Raw genomic sequence first — 19618 nt, 5'->3', positions numbered from 1 at the left:
AAAAGCAAGTTCACTCACCTCGTGCCTAAAAGCGCAAAGCCAAAAGCAGAACTTTACTCGCTCCAAGGAGAGCTTCCCTCTTCCATGAGGCTTGAGGCTGCAGCAGCCAGGATGGATCTGTTCAGGAAGCTGTGGAAGGCCAGGAAGCTGATCGTTGTGGTGTTCATCCCTCTGTTTCTGCTTCCATTACCACTCATCCACCCCACCAGCGTGAGTACAAGCAAAACATATATATTATTATTTTGTTTTATTATAAAAAAGGACAGAAAGTTAACCAGAAAGGCATGATTTTCAAAATAAGAGCACAAAAATAGTTAAACTACAGGTCACTGTGAGGGAAATGTATTGCTATTATATTGGAAATTAAGTGAGACAAAGTCAGTAAATTGTCCATATCAAGTACCATGGATTAACAAACATTTCAAAGATATATCAGATTTAATAATATATAATAATAATAATAATAATAATAATAATTTTATAAGACAAAATCAAAATCACAATATCAGAATTTTATAAGTGAGTAATGTACTACAACAATAGCAAAAACAACATACATTAAAGTACCATAAATGCTTTTCATACCAATATTGTTTTTTATTTAAACACTTTAAAAATGCTATATATTATAAACTGGAAAGAAAGTTAACAAGAAAGGCATGATTTTCAAAATAAGAGCACGATACAGTACAATTTTATGGTAGAATTTAAGGGGCAAAAATATTTAAACTACAGGGTCACTGTAAGGGAAATGTATTGCTATTATATTGGAAACTAAGAACATTATCTGTCCATATTGAGTACCACGGATAAACAAGCAATTCAAAGATATAGGAGATATAATAATAATTTTATAAGACAAAATCACTAGCTTCCTGAGATCCACAAATCTTATAAGAATATTATAAGTGATTAATGTACCAGTGATACAACAACAATAGCAAACACAATATATTAAATTAAAATAAAATTGTATTATTAACAGGAAAGAAAGTTAACCAAAAAGGCATGATTTTCAAAACAAGAGCTTAATACAGTACAATTTTATGGTAGAATTTAAGGGAGATTACTAATGAAACTACTTAAACTACAGGTTACTGTAAGGGAAATTTATTGCTATTATATTGTAAATTAAGAACATTATCATAAGTGAGACAAAGTCAATAAATTGTTCATATTGAGAATCAGAATCTTGTTTATTGCCAGGTCTATCAGGAATTTGCTTTGGTTTGTTGGTGCAAATAAGCAGTAAAAATAACAACAGAATAGTTAAAAATGTTAGAATAAAATAAGAATAAAAAAATTACAATTTTACCAATATACAATATAAGCTATAAACAAAAAATAAACATAATATAAACAGTTGAGTACCATGGATAAACAAACATTTCAAAGATATAGGAGATATAATAATATAATAATAATGATAATAATAAGACAAAATCACCAGAAATAGCTTCCTGAGTACCACAAATCTTATAAAAATATTATATGTGATTAATGTACTACAACAATAGCAAAAACAACATATATTAAAGTACCATACATGCTGTTTATACCAATATTGATTTTTATTTAAACACTTTTAAAAATGCTATTTAGTTAGTCATTATTAAATATATCAACAAACCACATAAATACCTAGAAAACAGCCGATACAGCAGTAAACAAAACATCCAGTTGATCTGTTCGTCCTGGTTGCTGCTAATGTCTTTACTGGCCTGATGGGATTTTAGTGCGTGCGCATGTGTGTGTGTGTGTGTGTGTGTGTGTGACACACAGTGAGAGAATCAATCAAAAGGCACACTGTCTGTCTTGATGAATGCTTGTCCCCGAGCTGTCCCATCATCAGCTGAGCTGTATGTGTGTGGAGGGGAGACGTCGCGACATGTTGATGAGATGGAGATCAGAGAGAGGGGGACAGAGAGAGGACAACTGAGTGGACAACTTGACACTCATACAGGCTCGTGCTCAGCTTGATTGTCCTCTGTGACAGCCATCGAAAAGGAGGAGAAATCAGTCTTATTCTGCCTCATAGCTCAGGAAATGTCAAGTGAAATTGCAGTGGAAACAATAGGATTACCTCAATCTGCATAAATCCACAAGAATTCACCTTTTAGAGTAAAATTAGAAAAGATTTGTTGATTATGTGTAGAAATGTCAGATGAGATGAGAGTTGCACAAAAACTCATTCTTCTTCTAGTTGTGTATTTCTTATAAACTAAAGTGACCTGATCATTTTGACTCTGGATTAAGTGTCTCTGTAGCAGTTTGGTAAATTCTTCTGTTGTGTCAAACTTTCAGGATTTTGAGTGAGGATGAGGATTTTATGTTGGATTTGTGGGATTTAGACAGGCTCGTGTTTAGTGAGGCTCAGACCTGCGTGATCACGTCAACATGCTCTCATGCCAGGTTAAAGGCGCATATCATATCCTGAGAAAAGTTTGACTGGACTTTGATGTTCTCAAGACTTCACGTATTCGCATCACAGCACTAAGGCTCAGTTTCTCTGCAAAAATCTCTTCAGTCTTTGAAAACCCTGCAAAAACAACACACACAACAGCTCTTGCAGCTGTCTGAGCGTATTTCCAGAATCCTCAAAAGACTGTTTTAAGTATCCGGAAGAAAAATATTCAGTCTGTTGCTCAATGAGACGGATTTTTAACTTGTTTTCGCAAGTTGTGCCTCTTTTTCCTGATCCAAACAAAGATGTTAGCTGGAAGTTAAATCTCCAAAATTAAAGAACGTATCATCAGTTTTATTAGTATATGTTGTTTCTTTCTTTTATTTTATATTGAGCTGCAAGAATTAATTGATTTACTATTAAACTAATCACCCTTTTGATCATCGATTAAACTGTTTGAGTATTTGTTTTTAAAGAAAAAAAGTCAAAATTTCTCTGATTCCAGCTTCTTAAATGTGATTATTCTCTGGTTTCTTTACTCCTTTATGACAGTAAACTTTGACTTGTAGAAAAAACAAGACATTTGAAGAACTCATCAATATTTTTTACCATTTTTTGACATTTTATAGACCAAATAACTAATTGATTAATCAAGTGATTAATCGACAGATTAATCAACAATGAGAATAATCGTTAGTTGCAGCCCTAATTTTATACATTCATCCAAAAATATACATTATTGTGATTTACAAAAAGAGCAGCGACATGTTATTTCCAGCTACCTGTATTAGAAAATACAGATGCAACTTGAGAAAGGGTTAAAACAATATATTTTATTTTTCAGAGAAACTGATGCTTATTGCTGTGAGGCAGTGGCTCAAATGGGGACTATAGGTCCAAAGTTGTGCGTATGAAGGTGTATGAATGACACGATAACGTGCAAGGCATTTAGCATGTTAAGACAGTCACATGTTTATTAACACTAATCATTAATATCCACTTTCAGTCATGGTTTTTCAACACTTGCTAGTTGCTAAAGAACCCCCATCTCAAGCAATAACGGTGCGAATGGCGACAGGTGTGTGTCCATGTATTATAAATGAGTCCCTCCGTGTCACAGGTATTTGTGTTTCTCGTAACATCATTAATATTCAAAAGACCTGTTGTTGTGCTCACGAGTTGTCCACCGGCCGATCGGCTCCATCGCCCAGGAGCCTTGCTGTTATGTCAGGACCGGTGGATGTTTGGCGCGAGTAAAGGTGGCGCAGGATGAGGCCAAGAAAGAACAAGAGAACAAAAACTCCACTACAAAGAAAAGGAAAGAAAACAATCCGAGCAATTAAGTTATATAATCGCCGACCACCACGCTAGATTTCGGGCCCCCACGTGGCGTCCTTACGACAGTGGGGACCCCAGACTGTGTCAAGAATGTGACTTGGATGTGGTTTGGAGCCAGAGTGTGTGTGTGTGTGTGTGTTTTGAAGTGGTACTGTGTCCAGCTGCAGCAAAACAGAACATCAGTTGGATGCAGTCAGGCCAGGTCAGAGACGGAGGGAGAGAGGCTGCACAGAAATTCAAAGCCAATGGCAGATATGCAGAATGCTCGTTGCCATTTTGCATCCCCATATAAACTAAGAGCTATAAAGTAGGTCCACCACTTTGGTCCAGACTGACTCAACAACTGTTTTGTACAGACATTCATGGTCCCCAGGTGATGAATCCTCTTGACATTGTTCATCCCTTGACTTTTCCTCTTGTAGTTATTGTTTACCACATCTCACTTTATTTGACAAAAATAGATAAGGTCTCCTGATTTTAAGGCTTTACTAAGCACTATGTGTGTGTTTGCTTTTATTTGTGATGTTGGTTTAGTATCTGTCTGTCTGCATAAAACAGATTGGGTGTGTGTTTATGTTATCTGTCAGTTTAAAATCCCATTTAGCCCTCTGCTGATTGGTTCAGTAACTATAGAGATTTCAACTGTGACCTAATCTGCCTATCAGGAGTCCCTTAAGTCACTGTTTGTTTGGCTTTCAATACCAATCATCTGTATTTCCTAAGGTGTCCACAGATAACAGAGTTGATGAGTCAATCAATGGGCTTCTGTCATGTGTTGAGACAGAAATTGGCCTGTCAGCTGTAAAACTGTCAGATTTCAAAGGAAAAGGTCCGTCTTATCTGATTGAAACTAGTTAATGCCGTCAAATATCTGCCAGCTAGACACATTGATATGCAATTACATTTTGTCAGTATGAAATGGAAAGTCATAGGAAAGATGCAATTGTTCCAGAAAACCCAATTAGGGCCAAAGAATATAGAAGCAAAGAGGCGAATCAGCTGCTAGATGATGCTGCGGTAGCGCTGCTGCCATTTTGGACTGAAAACGCCAATGACTCTATAGCCATGGCTGTATAAAGAGATGTCTGTAAATCAGAGTATTTTTTATTTTTAGGTAAATCAACTTCCCATTATGAACACTTAAATAGTCCTTCATTTAATCATTATGTCCTAAAAGTTGTAAAATTAACTAATGTCTAAATCCAGAGTTATTTTACGAATGTGCAATCAGACCCACGGGACTGCACCGCCCTGCACGCTTATATGACGTAACCGGTTCTGCCAGCTTCCTGCTAGCTGTATGCAGCTGTAATAATGGATATATTGGCTGTAATTCATCACTTTTATTATCTTATAATACACCTATGGGCTGTATGCTGTCAGCCTGTACCGTGGTGGATGTATTAACGTCTCTGTTCCCAAACAACCGGCTATCGGCCAGTAGCTAGTAGTGCTAGTAGCATGACATAAACAGAATTTAATGGAGTTGTAGGCTCTTATACATTCATGGTCTGTGGTCTATTGGACATCTATTTTAGACATCTATATCTAGTTTGAGATTGCTCTCAAAATCTGTGTGCTGGATTTTTCTAACATCCATTTATGTCCATTGCTCACTTTATTCTCCTGAGTAAGTAAGTAATTAATAGTTATAATAGTATGCATATTTCTAATATTTTCATTGTTCAACACTGACCATTTCGGTAGAGACATTCAAATTATGACAATAGAATAGAAATTATTTTGTTTTACTTTTGTACGGCACTTTATAGGCAGACGTTTTACTGGCGTCATCACGGTAGTCAACCATAGTAGTCGACTCGATTACAGTCCAAAATGGCGGAGTCGTAGGTCTGCTGCTGGGCGCTGGCGTTGCAATGGAATTTACGTATAATTGACTTTCACTTCTTAGCAATGTACGTTCTTTGTTAGGACTCAAATCTCTTCCTCTAGTGCAGCCTGCAGAAACACACAAACATTGCCTCTTTCACCTCAGCCACCCGACATCACATTCTTACAGCCTCAGAAAATCAAGTGAACTTTCGCCTACATTTTTTCTTTTTTAAATCCTTCAATTTCCGTGCTTGTCGCAGCAGCTGTTGCCACTCTGTCATCCACTATTTCTCTAAAAATGTCAGTGAAAGGAATCTGCAGGTAGGGTGAAAAGATTTGACTTTTTCATGTTCAAGGTACAATGTATTAAAATAACTTGTGAATAGCTCTGCTCTGCAAGTAATAGAATCTGAAACCTTTTTACAAATACACCAATTTTAGGTTTGACCTCAAAGCAAACGTGGCTTTCTTCCATTAGAACAGCAGCATGTATTGACTTCTGCTCACTGCCACGTCTCAGTCTGGTTATCTCGGAGGTCACATCAGCGACTCAGTTATTGCTGCCTCTCTGCTTACCCAGCACTTTGTCTCTAACTTAAACAAAGAAAAAAAAGCACAGATGGATGTTTGAGGATCTGATAGAAGGTCTAGTCCTTGTGTGGAAACTATCTTCTGATAAACACAGACCAATAGTCAATGATCAGTGACTGCTGAATCAGCACATCACCCGATGAGTTTGTTTATTCATTTTTATCTGTCCATTTGACTTCCCTTAAGTCACCTCTCTTTTCCTCTTTCCACTCTTCTTAGTGTGAATGGAGAAATACACAGTTTGCCTTTTGTTTATTTTTCTTTTTACCACATTCTCTCTTTGTGAAGTTTGAATGTGTCCTGGGAGGATTTAAGTTGTTGTAACATTTCCTTTTGGCGAGGCCTTCTTTGATTATGAACCCAAACACCTCGTCTGTTCTCAGCCTAATCCAACAGCTGTGGCTGGAAATGCCCTTTTCCTCTTGCCGAGTTAAATCTGCAGTAAGTCATTCAAAAAGGAATACATGCTGTCGCGTTGGAGTGACGGCCTAGTGCCATGAAAGCCAAACCAACTAACACCGAGCCACAGCTGATAAAAGCAATGTTGGTGATCCCAACACCTCCAAAACTAACAACATTCCCATCAGCCTCCTCAGCTGTACATTGTGTTTATTTCTAATAAGGAAATATAAGCAACGATGGTGAACATAGTGAACATTACACCTGTTTGCAACTTGCGCTTTTTCGGTTGTAACTAGTTTGTCGCGTAGGAGGCTACATTCCAAAGTTACGCTGAATTTTGGCGTGGAAAAACTGGCATGGTCATTTTCAAAAGGGTCCCTTGACCTCTGACCTCAAGATATGTGAATAAAAATGTGTTCTATGGGTACCCACGAATCTCCAATTAATCGATTGTCAGCCCTAATTGAAATAGTACACAGCAGAGATGCAGAAAGGGTCCTAACAATGTCACCCACTTAGCAGTGATTTCTGTAAAAGCCATGTTTTGAATGCCTGTGAGGTCTGAACAGGTCTGGGCATGCTTCATCCTGAAGCCCTGTGGCTAATTCTCCCCCTCTGGGTTTATTAATTTGAGATTAACTGACCTGTTGCTTGCAAGATGTTATACTGAATGTTCTGCTTACGTAAAAGTAGTACAAGCTCACAGCATGTGGGAGAAGTGGGAAGTGCGTATGTAATACTAATGTGGTGGGCAGCCGATTAAAACAGATAAATCACGGTACTCAAATATTACTTTTTTATTATTTACTTTTCTATTAACTTATTTGTTTATTTAATTTATTATTATTATTATTATTATTATTATTATTATTACTTTTTTCTATTATTATTATTATTATTATTTTTTTTATTTTATTTTATTCTATTATTTTATTATTATTATTACATTTTTTATTTTATTCTACATATTTTTATTATTATTATTATTAGTTTTTATTTTATTTAAATTTTGAACGCTGAAGTTGTTTTCTCTAGTGTGCTTATTGTGTTCGTCTCTAAGGTCAACTACTTAAAAAATTGTTTTATGAACTATTGTAATAACAAACTGTAAATTGCATAAATGGAAAACAACCTCGAAAAAAAAGGAGAAAAAGCATTTCCAACAGTGTTGACTTACCTGGTATTAAGTTTGTTAACCTTGCGGACAATATTTTTCTGCAACTTGTATGTCAACTCTAAAGACGCATCCTTGAATTAGGAGTTTATGAAAGGACTTAAGAAATGTCACGAGATTCCTCTTTAGTTTTTAAGGTTGGTCACTAAGCCCGCTGGTGTTGCAATAGAGCGGTGTGAGGGGCTGGTATGTCGATATTATATAACTATTACCAGATTAATGCAACATCAATGTGTGTGTGAGAGAGAGAGGGGGAAGTGTGTGTATGCAGCAGAGTATAAACCACACACAACACACAATACTAATGAATGAACGAGTACTATGTCTTATCTGATTGGAAGCATTAATTGTTCCTCTCTTTGTGTTTTCCCACTAACAGGAGGCATGCTGTGCGTACGTGTTGATGGTGACAGCCGTCTACTGGGTGTCTGAGGCCGTTCCTCTGGGTGCTGCTGCTCTGGTACCCGCCTTCCTCTACCCGCTCTTTGGGGTACTCAAGTCCAGCGAGGTGAGTCTCTAGATATGTATAGTGTGTAGTTATAGTGCAAGCTAAACACACAAGTTAGACAAAGTGTCACATAGTCTATAGGGAATGGGAATTGTAGTATAGTATACAGTCGGACACAAAGGTAGGCTAACTTTATTGGTTTCATTTTGCAAGATAATATGCCGTATTAAGCCTTGGTTAACACACAACAGGTTTTCAGCATTTTCCATTTTCTCTCCTGTGACGTCGAGCTTCTTTCTCCCAAAAGGGAACGCAGCCTCAGTGATGACGCGATGCTGGTCTGGTCTATATCTTGGAGCAGACCAGCATCGCAGGGGAACAAATTGGAGATCAGCATTTTTAGATTTATTGTTGGTGCAACCAACTACACAGCAACCCTTCAGCACTATTACTGTTACTATTATAGATTGTTTAAAGTAGAAGTTTGCAGACATGTTTCAACTTCTTCTGTTTACTCTGTTACCGTCTATAAGGGATTGTTTTCCCCAAAAGGGGGCGTGGTCATGTGAGCCTATTCTGGGTTACGTATTGCCGGTCTGATGTCTAGTTCCATTGGTGTGTGTAGGCTATATATAGCCAATAATGAACTCTAATTACCTTAATCTACATAAGCCTAGGGATGTAAATCTTAAATCTTTGGGTTTTGGGAAGAATAAAGGTATGAAGGGGAAACAAGGGCTCTGTAGTGTGCCAACCTTTGTCTCTCTAAAGGGGGGAAAGTGAGAGAAACACTTATTAGAGCTAAACCATGTAGGTATTAACAGCAATGCTGGGAACCAGCGATGCCGGGATATCCGGTTATGACGACATGTTACTGTGCTGGAAGCAAGAGTCAGCTGACCAGATTGCTGTACGGTATCCAGGAAGAAATGGAAGAACTGGGTGAAAGGCCAAAGTATATTTCAAGAACTCAGACCCACCTGCGTGTGTCTGTGTGCTTTAGTGAGAGGTTTCTTGGATGCATATGAGGGTTTTACGATGCGGTGTTACAGTACTTATTGTGTTACGTGTCAGTGTAAAGCCGAGGCGCCGCCGCTCAGCTGTAAAGGTTTCGTAACCCCATTAACCTCGTACTCATCATCATTATCCCTCTGATGTTTGAGTACATGCCACTCAGACACTTTATCACCATCATCCCTCACCGCCAAGTCTGCATCCTGGTTATGATTTTGATTGGTTTCGACTGATGACGAGAGCAGCAGACAACACAACTTTCCTCTCCATTAAACTCACCCCCCACCCTCTTCTTCACCTTTCTTATCAGACATTACATAAAAAGTGAGCTGTACACCTCATATAACCAAATCGCATTGACAAACAGTGACAAAGCTGCCTGTTAACACTGCTCTATAAGCCTCTTGTGCTGGTGTTCTGTAAATATGCCAGTTGAGAGCTTTATGCAATGTTTTCAGTTTATTATCGTACTCCCTTAACACCCACACTTTCCCAAATGAACGTACCAGTGAGTGTCAACATAAATAATGTGACAACGACTTGATAGATTCGCTGAACAAATGCAGATACATGATATGATCTTTTTTTTTTTTTAACAACTTCATTAATTTATTCTAATAGCGTGAGAGCCAAAATAGATTTCTGGTATTTCGGTTAAATAAAATGTAATTTATGGTGTTGTGAGATTGCTGCTATAGAATGCCTCGTTAATACATATGCGGGCCTCCCTTTGTGTGCAACAAGCGAGAGAACGAATAGGTGTTTGAACGCAGTGAAAATGTTGTTTTTGAAAGGCTAAACGCCAACAAATATGGATTGAAGCAGAATATTTTGTTAGATTTTGCTACTAAGTAGCAAAAAAATATATCTTTTTAAATAATTACATACATGTATTTTGTATAAATGACCCAGTAAGTGTGTTATTATGATTTTAGTTATACACGAGCAAATTCTAATTTTGACAACCTCAGAGCAGGCAAATCCTGCCGCACCCCCTGTGAACCACTGGTCTAAAAAGTTGCACTTTTACTTGAGTTTTACTATATTCACTTATGAAGAAGAGAGGAGGGGAGTTAAAAGCATTACGTTGCATCCTATTTAGTTTATTTGCTGTGTTACTCCGTTTAATATTGTACATGGAAATGACAGAGAAAGAGAGTGCGAAGGAGCCATGTGTAAAAAATGTCCAGCAGGAGGAAGTGCAGCAGGTTTTAGGTGAGAGGTGAGGAGACACGAGCTTATACAAAGCTGTGAGGCCGTGAAACCTGCGGGTGGGAAGTGGGGCAGATTAGAAAGAACAAATGGGAAACTGTAGAGTAAGTGTTGATCCAAAGGAACGAAGAGTGAAGTGGGTGAAGAAGGGAAAAGCAAAAGGCCCCGTCGCTCCTTCCTGTCTGAAATGTACAAACTTTTATTTTGAAATGTGTGTTCAGGTGGCAGCGGAGTACTGTAAAGACACCACTCTGCTGCTGATGGGAGTCATCTGCTTGGCGGCCTCGATAGAGAAGTGGAACCTGCACAAACGCATCGCCCTGCGCATGGTGATGATCGCGGGTGCTAAGCCTGGCATGTGAGCAGCACACACACAAACACACACACACACTTTCACACGGTCATAACGACACATTAAATCCTGAACACACACATCATCATTCCATGCCCCCCCCCCTCTCTCTCCTCCAGGTTGGTGCTGGGCTTCATGTGCTGCACGGTGTTTCTGTCCATGTGGCTCAGCAACACGTCCACCACGGCCATGGTGATGCCCATAGCCGAGGCCGTCCTGCAGCAGCTGATATGCACGGGCCTGGCCGACGGCCACGCCGACTCCGAGACCGTCGAGGCCCCCGAGGACGACAACGGTACGTCTGGCTCCGTCACCACGGGGAGGGAAGGTCACTGAACTATAAAAGCTTCTTTGCAAAAACGTTGCTATTAAACAGATGTTGATAGCAACGCTTACAACCTCACTGGACTGTATACTACTACTCAAAGTCAAAAATATGTGATGTGTGAAGAAAATAGAGTCCAACTGTAGCAGAGCAATAGATCTTATCTCCTGTGACGGGTTGATGATGAATGTTGTTGTCTACAGCTGTTTCAGAAAAAGAAGAGAACCTGGACAAAAACCAGCTGGAGCTTCTCTATCGCAACAACAGGTACGTGTTTGTGTGTGAGAGCATTTACTGTTGCACTGGGTGTGAGGTAAATATCTATGTATTATTTAGCCCCCTTTTCGTATGTCGTAGTATGACATGGTTGGTACCGATGGATTCCTTAGGTTTTATAGTTTAATATGTTACCAGTATCTTCACTCTAGCTTTAAAACTGAGCCGGCTACAGCCTAAAACTCGCAAGTTGTTTTAATGTGTTAAAGAAATTGATGGCGTTAGTACCGCGTTAACTTTAACAGCAGTAAAAAGTACATTTTACTTGCTAAGATATGTTTATTGTAATAGTAACTGGCATCTTTTGTTATTGTGAAGTCTTAATTTTCTCTTCTCTTCTCGCTCCTGCAGCAACTGCGCTAAACGGGAGCTCTCTATACTAAGCGAGGTGAGACCCACGACGGATTTTACGCTGAGTAGACAGAAGCAATTATATTATATTATATATTATATTATAAGAAGCAATTTTATGATGTAAGTGAACTCTCTTTTGTTCTCAGGTGCAGCCTGGGGAGGTGAACGGTTTGGCTCTAAAGACAGTCACCACTCAGGAGTACGTCAGGCACACCAACGGACAGCTGCTGCCACAGGTGAGCAACACACACACACACACACACTCACAGGAGGACACCTAGAGGTTGAACAGGTGGATTCATTTTACGAGATTCTCCTCGCTCTCTCTCTCAGGTTGCGATCGAAATCCCAAACGTGAAGCGGGTGAGGGCCAGGAGAGACTCCCAGTATCCCACCAAGAGGGACCACATGATCTGTAAATGCCTGTCGCTCAGCATCACCTACGCCGCGACCATCGGCGGCCTCATCACCATCACCGGCACGTCCACCAACCTCATCTTCGCTGAGCAGTTTAACACGTAGGTGCACGTGCACACACTCTGGGGTTGACATCAGACAGGTGTTTTGGTCCGGTATTAGCTCCTGTAGACACGTTAACTCAGTGTCTGCGGTGCTCGCAGGATCTGAGATCAAACTAATCAGCCCCCGCCAGTCCTAACAGAGCGGATTTCCTCCAGCCGCAGCACTAAGCCCGGCAGAATGGCCTCCTTCATGTCGCAGCTTGTTGGACAAAGGTCAGATTTTGATTCTGCATGTGTGGGTTTGTGTGTGCAGTAGTACTTATAATCCTAAAGTGATGTTACAAAGGAACAGCGATCCAAACATGCGTTTCCATTTGAAAAAACCCCCGAACAGAACGCAGATGGACCCGCCCTTTAAAACTAGCGCTACATCATGGTTTTGCAGTATTGCTTTACTGTAATTAGACAGTTTCAGTGTCCCTTTTCTTTCCTCCTTTCTTCCATATAAATCAACTGAAACAAAGTAATTGAAGGCGACGCATCACTGAGGTTTATTGAAGGAAGTCAGTTTCTGTACAATCATCATCTTTGAATGTCACCTTTACCCCGCTTAGTGTCCGTACAGCAGAGAGCTCGGCGAAGCATGTCTGAGCAAACACGCTTTATCACCTGCACAGCTTTGAATGACACGATAGCGGAGACTGTCAGGAGCGCTCTGTTAGAGGTTAAAGTGCACTGAGGACGAATGACCACAGGTGCTCTGCACAGACTCTGATTCTGACCCCTCTGCCGCGGTTTTCTTTTCTTTATATGATCCAAGATAACAAGCTTGACTTTTATCTCTGCAAACATTTCCTCACGATGCCTCACACACTGACGGTGACTTTGATGGTGAGCGTCGACAAGGCGGTGACCCTTGTGGCCCCTGCTGTCCATGACGCGCTTTCGAGGGAATACACAAACCATAGGTAGTGGTAGCAGCATTGAATCGCTGACATCGCCTTCTTGTTGTATTCACGACCTCGTAAGTGGAAAGTTTCTGAAAGCTCCGATGTTTACAAGTTGTGATGTTGACGTTATCAGAAATGGCGGAGGCCTTGGAAGTTAATTTTCCGGTGGCTTTGACTTGGCAACTTTATCGCTTGATTTATAGACTTTTGGAGCTACAGTAGTGCTGCTCGCTACTTTCATTGGAAAAGAGTTGGCAACACTGAACTGGGTTTTTAAGTTGGATCATTTTTAAAATCTAGCGTACTCTTGCTAGTTTCTCAACATTACCAACCCTACCTTTAACCTAACTCTGTGATTGTCTTTTCAGTCGTTATCCGGATGCTAAGGTGATAAACTTCGGCACGTGGTTCATCTTCAGCTTCCCCATCGCCATCATCATGCTGGTCCTCACCTGGCTGTGGCTGCACGTCCTCTTCCTCGGCTGCAAGTGAGTGTGTGTGTGTTGTACAGATACAGTGTGATTATGGTGGTGTGTGCATATATATCACCTGCTGGGCAGGAGTAACGCATCTGATCATTATAGACTCATGATAATCCCTCTCTGTCTGTCCGCCGTTGAGCCACGTTGGCAGCTTTTGGTGACCTGTGGCTGCAGGTTGGATAAACAGAGGGAGTGTGTCAGGTCGGTCGCCGTGTGGCTGATGTTGTCGTTCTTGTTGTGCGTGTTCAGCTTCAGGGAAACATGCTCGTTGAGTAAGAAGCGCAAAACCAGGAGAGAGATGATGTCAGAGAGGAGGATCCAAGAGGAGTACGCCAAACTGGGACCCATCAGGTGTGTACGTGTGTCTGGTTTCTTTGTCCTAGCTTTCCTTTACAGGTTGTATTTATGGAATTTGGTCAATTCCTGTGACTGAAAAACAACATTAACACACCAGGAAGGAAGACCATTTGGAGTTGGTCTTAGCTACAGAAATTCATGGGACAATTCTGGATTTTTACATCATTAATCTTTATTTGAAACACTGCACAAATGTTCAGCTAAACATCCCATTCCCAGTAAACAACTTCAGGCTTTTGGCCATAGCCTGTGTGTTTTTGTGTGTGTCTTACTCACACACCCAGACATGACATTGTGGCACAATCGTGTTATCACTCATGTAATTGTTGCTCATATGCTTTTTGTGGTTTCTGTGTGTCCCAGCTACCCAGAGGTGGTGACCGCTGTTTTCTTCGTCCTGATGACTCTGCTGTGGTTCACCAGGGAGCCCGGTTTCGTGCCCGGCTGGACGTCTCTTTTTGAGAAGTACGTACCCCGCAATGTTGCGACATCACCACAATCGGTGTTGTCATCACTAACTGAGCGTCACGCAGACCGAGATACACGTAGAATCGGCACCATGAGAACACTTCACATTGAACTTTATGGGAACTAGATCTTCTTCTTCTGCATCTATTATATCTGTGAGTGTTTTCCCCCCTCCAGGAAAGGCTACAGGACCGATGCGACCGTGTCTGTCCTTCTGGGCTTCCTGCTCTTCCTCATCCCTGCCAGGCGACCCTTCTCCTCCTCCAGCTGTAGGAACGCAGGTCAGGACCATGCGCTCAGCTTTTGATATAGCTATACTAGATTTAGTTTATCTCCTCGGGCCGGCTAAAAAAGGGAAAAAACATAATAAACTGATAAACTATATTTTTGGCTTTATTCAAAATGAGTACTTTAGAAATCTTTGTCCACCTCAATTCATAACTCAGCCCTTTCCACTGTTATATTCTTGTTATCAAAACATTTGTGACAAAGTTGAGACACAAGTCACAAAACCCAGTCTCCTCGTCCTGCTCCAAACAGCTGTTGCTGTCTGTGTTAGCGGCCTGCCAGGTTGATTTACGCTGCAGGTTCAGCGGGTCAGAGAGACAGCTCAACTTCAGACGATGTTGTTTTTCTACAGTTGTGCAACAGTTTGAAAAATCACTGGAAAAGTCTGACATGTATTGTGCTTTGGTGCTGTCAGACCACAAACCTCTGAACACCATAACCTGTATAAGAGACACAGATGTAGTTCAGGCATGCAAACAGCTGCAAGCCATTTGTCTTCATGATGTTAAACACACGGAGAGGTAAACACATAAACTATATATATATATATATACAGTATATATAGCATATTTAGCATTCTGTATTGACATTTTCTCTGTGGTTCAGAGTCCGACCCGCTGGCTCCCATGATCACCTGGAAGGACTTCCAGAGACTGATGCCATGGGAGATCGTCATCCTGGTGGGAGGAGGCTATGCACTGGCTGCTGGTTGCAAGGTACTATGCATGTGATTGTATGTGTTGTTGAAACATTTTTATCTTCAAGTTTAGCCTCAGGTTACCTCATGAAGGTCAGGGGAGCTTCCAGATGAGTTCAGATGTTGTGATACTGTCTGTCTGATTTAGATAAAGGACTTTAGGTCCTGAGGGTGAGAGACCGACCGGCGCTTTGAGGATGCTCACATGTGTTTTGTCTGTGTTTGTGTGTGTGTAGGTGTCAGGCCTGTCGGTGTGGATCGGCAGACAGCTGGAGCCCATGAGTGGTCTTCCTCCGTGGGCCGTCACCCTGCTGGCCTGCCTGCTGGTGTCAGCGGTCACAGAGTTCGCCTCCAACCCGGCAACCCTCACCGTCTTCCTGCCCATCCTGTCAGCGCTGGTACGACACACACACTCCCTCACATGCAGTTACTCACGATACCTGGTCCTCCAATACCTGGTCCTCCAATACCTGGTCCTCCAATACTGTACCTATCAATGTGTGCAAAGAATCTGGAGGAAGTGCTGGGTTTGAGGGTTTGGAAGGGTCTGTTTTTTTCACCTCTCTGTAAGTTTGGAGACACCAAAACAGGTAAAAAAGCACTGACAATAATTCAGACTTGGGATGGCTTCCCCCCTCAAATCGCCTATTGACTAAGGGCGTTTTCACATTAGGTACGATTGATCCGTACCGTCCCAGAGTACGATTGACCCCCCTCTCCGCTCAGCTTTCGCATTAGTAAAGTTGTTCTGTACCCGAGTACACTTGCGTCATCATTCCATCAATCCACGTGTATTTGTTTATGTTGAGATCAGCTGTTCTAGTGGCGTAGCATCGTAAAACACTTCATTCAAACTTGACAGAAACAAAATAAAACTCATCAATACTGTTGTCGTTAGTCTTTCCAACAATCACCAACTCTGGTTTGGCCCGAAATAAACTCTTATTTCACCGAGTTTGATGTGAAAAAAGGCTGACTCTACACGTTGTCTCCTCGCCCACTTCCCTCCTTCCAGTCGGAGACTCTGCGCATCAACCCGCTCCACACTCTGATCCCGTCCACCATGTGCGTGTCATTCGGGGTCATGCTTCCAGTGGGGAACCCCCCCAACGCCATCGTCTTCAGTTACGGCCACGTGAAGATCAGCGACATGGTACGACACACACAGTCACACACACTGTCACATGCTCTTTCTGCACCTGCACCATCAAAAGGCTCCAGAGTACAGCGTGTCAAAGTTGTTTTACGTAATCAGAAGGATGAAAGTCTTTCACTCTTAACTCTTGATGAACCTTATTCTGATATTCATTTTTTTTAACATATCACCACGTCCCTTTTCCTCTTCCTCTCCTCCAGGTGAAAGCCGGCTTCGGGGTGAACCTGATCGGCGTGGCGGTGGTGATGTTGGCCATCAGCACGTGGGGGGTTCCCCTCTTCAACCTGAATGAGTTCCCAGTCTGGGCGGTGACCAGGAACGTCACCGGGAGCTTATAACCCCCCGTTGGGGTGGGGGGACGAATCACTGAAAGACAGAAAGAGATGGGGCAGTGTTTCTGAAAAAGAAAGACAATAAGAAAATGACGTCAAGAGGACGGTCTTGCTCAGAGTTCAGCCCTTTCTGAGACGGATTAAACTGGACCTGGAAGAGGAGAAGAAGAAGAGGAGAGCAGAAAACCATTACCTGTTGCTTAGATGTAATGATTTGATTTTGATTGGCCACGAGGGGGGCGTTACGAGTAATGCAGAATGTCAAAGTGGCCGCCGTGTGGAGCTCTGACCTCCAGCAAGAACTTTTTTTTAAACCTCCGTTAACATAGTTTAATGGAGATTCTGTTTTCACCAAATCACTGAAGATAAAACTACAAAACATATTTGTGGTGATCAGGAAACTGATATTTTGTTAGAATGCAAACAATGATAAGTTTTTCAGAGCCACATCGTGCCTTTTTTTCGTGGATTAGTTGATAGAAATAAGCTACATGGCCATTGTAAGTAAGCCTCTTTTTACTGCATGCTTGCTGAACTTCTGCTGCACTTACATGTGTCGCTCTTTAACCGGATCACATGCACTGCAACACGTCGGGCTTTGCTGAGAGGATTTTTTACTGACTGCGGTATTAAAGCAAGATAAATGCACGAAAAGAGGCTTCTACCATGGCTGATAAAGTACTGTATACATAGAGCTACTTGCTGTCAAGCCTTTCAGATTTACCCAGTATCTTATGATATGATACGTCTTATATGATCTGTTTTTAAAGAGGTAAAAGCTTGTGGCCTCTTAAAGGAACAGTGTGTAGCATTTAGGGGGATCTATTGACAGAAATATAGAGAATATAATATTAATAAGTATGTTTTCTTTAGTGTATATTCACCTAAAATAAGATTTGATCTCCTACAGTGTCCACCGAAAAGACTCTAGTGTGCAAAGCGTGTAGGACCTACACGCTTTGCACACTAGAGTCGTTTCGGTTCAGCTAGATGCCGCCAGATCCTACACACTGCACCTTTAATATGTGCCTGATGTCTTTAACCAAAGTTTCTGAGGCTGATTTTGTGCCCTATCGTCATACTGTGAACTCTGAACAAGCACCTTGCAGTACCAGTAGTGCCTTGTTTTACCATATTATTGCCTGTCATACTACACTTTTAGCACGACTCAGACCTCCAACCTTGACCGTGTTAGTGCCTCGCTGTAATCTCAGAGAAGCTCGGTTTACTACAATCCTCCTTAAAGAGGACCTATTGTGCTTTCTCCCTTTCCTTTAGTGTGTTATCTAGTTTTTTTGTGCATGTAAAAGGTCTGCAAAGTTACAAAGCCCAAAGTCCATGCCAAAGAGAGTTAGTCTCCCCCACCGAAACACTGCTCCTGAAACACCTCACTTGAAATCCCGACTTTTCTTCTGTAACGTGGTGATGTCACCAAGTAATACATTTGCATAATACCCGCCTAGCAGCTAGTCAAGTAAAGCGTTTTTTTGAACATTAAAGCATGTAAACATGTTCTAGTAGAAACCCAAAGTGCAAGTATGAACCTGAAAATAAGCACAATAGGTCCTCTTTAAATTATGGAAAGCAGGAGTGTAATTTCTTTTTCACTGTGCTATTTTTTCAGACATACGCTTTTACTTGATACAATTACAATATAAAGAATGGAAGCTGTACTATATGTAAGGTATAAAAAGTCCCAGATCTGGTGGACTTATTTTATGGTAACTTGATTTTTGAGCTTTCCTTTTTCTTGTAGCTTTTCCTGAGAGGTTGGACACACTCCTGCCATTATTCTGTGTATTCAGTCCGGTGCTTTTGATTCAGATATGCTCTCCGTAATTACTTATTTGTATTCAGCCTGTTTGTCAGATGCTGTTTTTTCTCTTTTGGTCACATTGAATACATCTGAAATGTTCATAATTAGATTATGAATGAAATGTTACTAGCTGAGGTCCTGAGTTATGCAAATATCATCTTGAAAATTGAATTCTGTGTTATTCAGCAGATAGAAAATGCCTTTATTAAGAATCAATAGCTCCTGTAATTATTACAAAAACACAGATTTGTTACATTAGCATGTTAAGCAACAGGATGACCATGTTGGGGTCCTTATATGTGGTCACCCAGGAGGTGTGACGTTGTTTTCTCCTGGCATGTGAACGCTAAAAAGAAACGCAGATTTGGGAGGCTGCAAAAGTCCCTCAAAGTTCTGAGTTATTATTGAATGCAGCATCCAAAGCCTTTTAAAGAAGAGAGTGAGTGAGGTAGCACAGGGTTGTATGGTACAATAGTCTGTTCAATCAACTGTCAAATCACAATTAACTGGTGGTGAAAAGGTTTGCACATCACATTCACTGTACTATGCAAAAATATAAAAGCTATACTTTATATTTTTACACATTTTAAATGCAATATGTGGCTTTTTTATATATAAATATATATATATCACTGCATTTTAAGTTTAGGTCCTAGTATGGGCAGAATCAAAAGCCTTTTATTTTGTAATTTATTCAGTTCTACTGAAGGTTTCATACATCTTGATGGTGTTAACAGCAGTGACCTTTGACCCGGGGGCCACACTCCTTTTGTAAATACATACAGATTTGTAAAATAAAGCCTGTTTCCAAATGAGCTGTATTATTCCTAAATTATGTGTTAGAGTTAGGATGATACATGCACAACAATAAAACCACTAAGTCAACTA

General features: G+C 40.9%; 2 protein-coding genes across 5 annotated transcripts in view; one reads left to right on the top strand and one right to left on the bottom strand.

The window, feature by feature from the left end:
* The window catches only part of zgc:162331 (uncharacterized protein LOC793007 homolog), a 28852-nt gene extending 28695 nt beyond the window's left edge, over nt 1-157 (bottom strand). Inside the window, exon 1 of the mRNA XM_037760123.1 lies at nt 19-157. The gene's annotated coding sequence lies outside the window, so the exon portion shown is untranslated. The remainder of the gene's footprint in view (nt 1-18) is intronic.
* Nucleotides 53-19616, top strand: slc13a4 (solute carrier family 13 member 4). 4 transcript variants are annotated; one of them, XM_037760122.1, is made up of 16 exons: nt 53-210; nt 8122-8250; nt 10638-10774; nt 10888-11063; nt 11306-11360; nt 11721-11757; nt 11870-11959; nt 12057-12241; nt 13503-13622; nt 13866-13967; nt 14337-14438; nt 14619-14722; nt 15336-15445; nt 15663-15824; nt 16442-16579; nt 16783-19616. In XM_037760122.1, exons 1-16 carry the CDS (start codon nt 85-87, stop codon nt 16918-16920), a joined length of 1911 nt encoding a protein of 636 aa, XP_037616050.1. In that variant the 5' UTR covers nt 53-84; the 3' UTR covers nt 16921-19616. The 4 variants fall into 4 exon arrangements, with proteins under 4 accessions (XP_037616050.1, XP_037616049.1, XP_037616048.1 ...); XM_037760121.1 differs by having other exon boundaries at nt 11718-11757; XM_037760120.1 differs by having other exon boundaries at nt 11297-11360.
* The last annotated feature ends 2 nt before the right edge of the window (nt 19617-19618 follow it).

Source organism: Sebastes umbrosus, chromosome 23 (genome assembly GCF_015220745.1).
Source record: "Sebastes umbrosus isolate fSebUmb1 chromosome 23, fSebUmb1.pri, whole genome shotgun sequence".
Lineage (NCBI taxonomy): Eukaryota > Metazoa > Chordata > Actinopteri > Perciformes > Sebastidae > Sebastes > Sebastes umbrosus.
The sequence above is the reverse complement of the archived record's forward strand: the minus strand, read 5'-3'. Positions and strand labels throughout refer to the sequence as shown.

What these genes read in the sequence shown, in the direction of transcription:
- slc13a4 (XM_037760119.1), top strand. Translation starts at nt 85, where the DNA reads ATGAGGCTTGAGGCTGCAGCAGCCAGGATGGATCTGTTCAGGAAGCTG. An exon ending in ACGGACAGCTGCTGCCACAG is followed by an intron (nt 11,960 to 12,056) that starts GTGAGCAACACA and finishes TCTCTCTCTCAG; the next exon opens with GTTGCGATCGAAATCCCAAA. An exon ending in GCCAAACTGGGACCCATCAG is followed by an intron (nt 13,968 to 14,336) that starts GTGTGTACGTGT and finishes TGTGTGTCCCAG; the next exon opens with CTACCCAGAGGTGGTGACCG.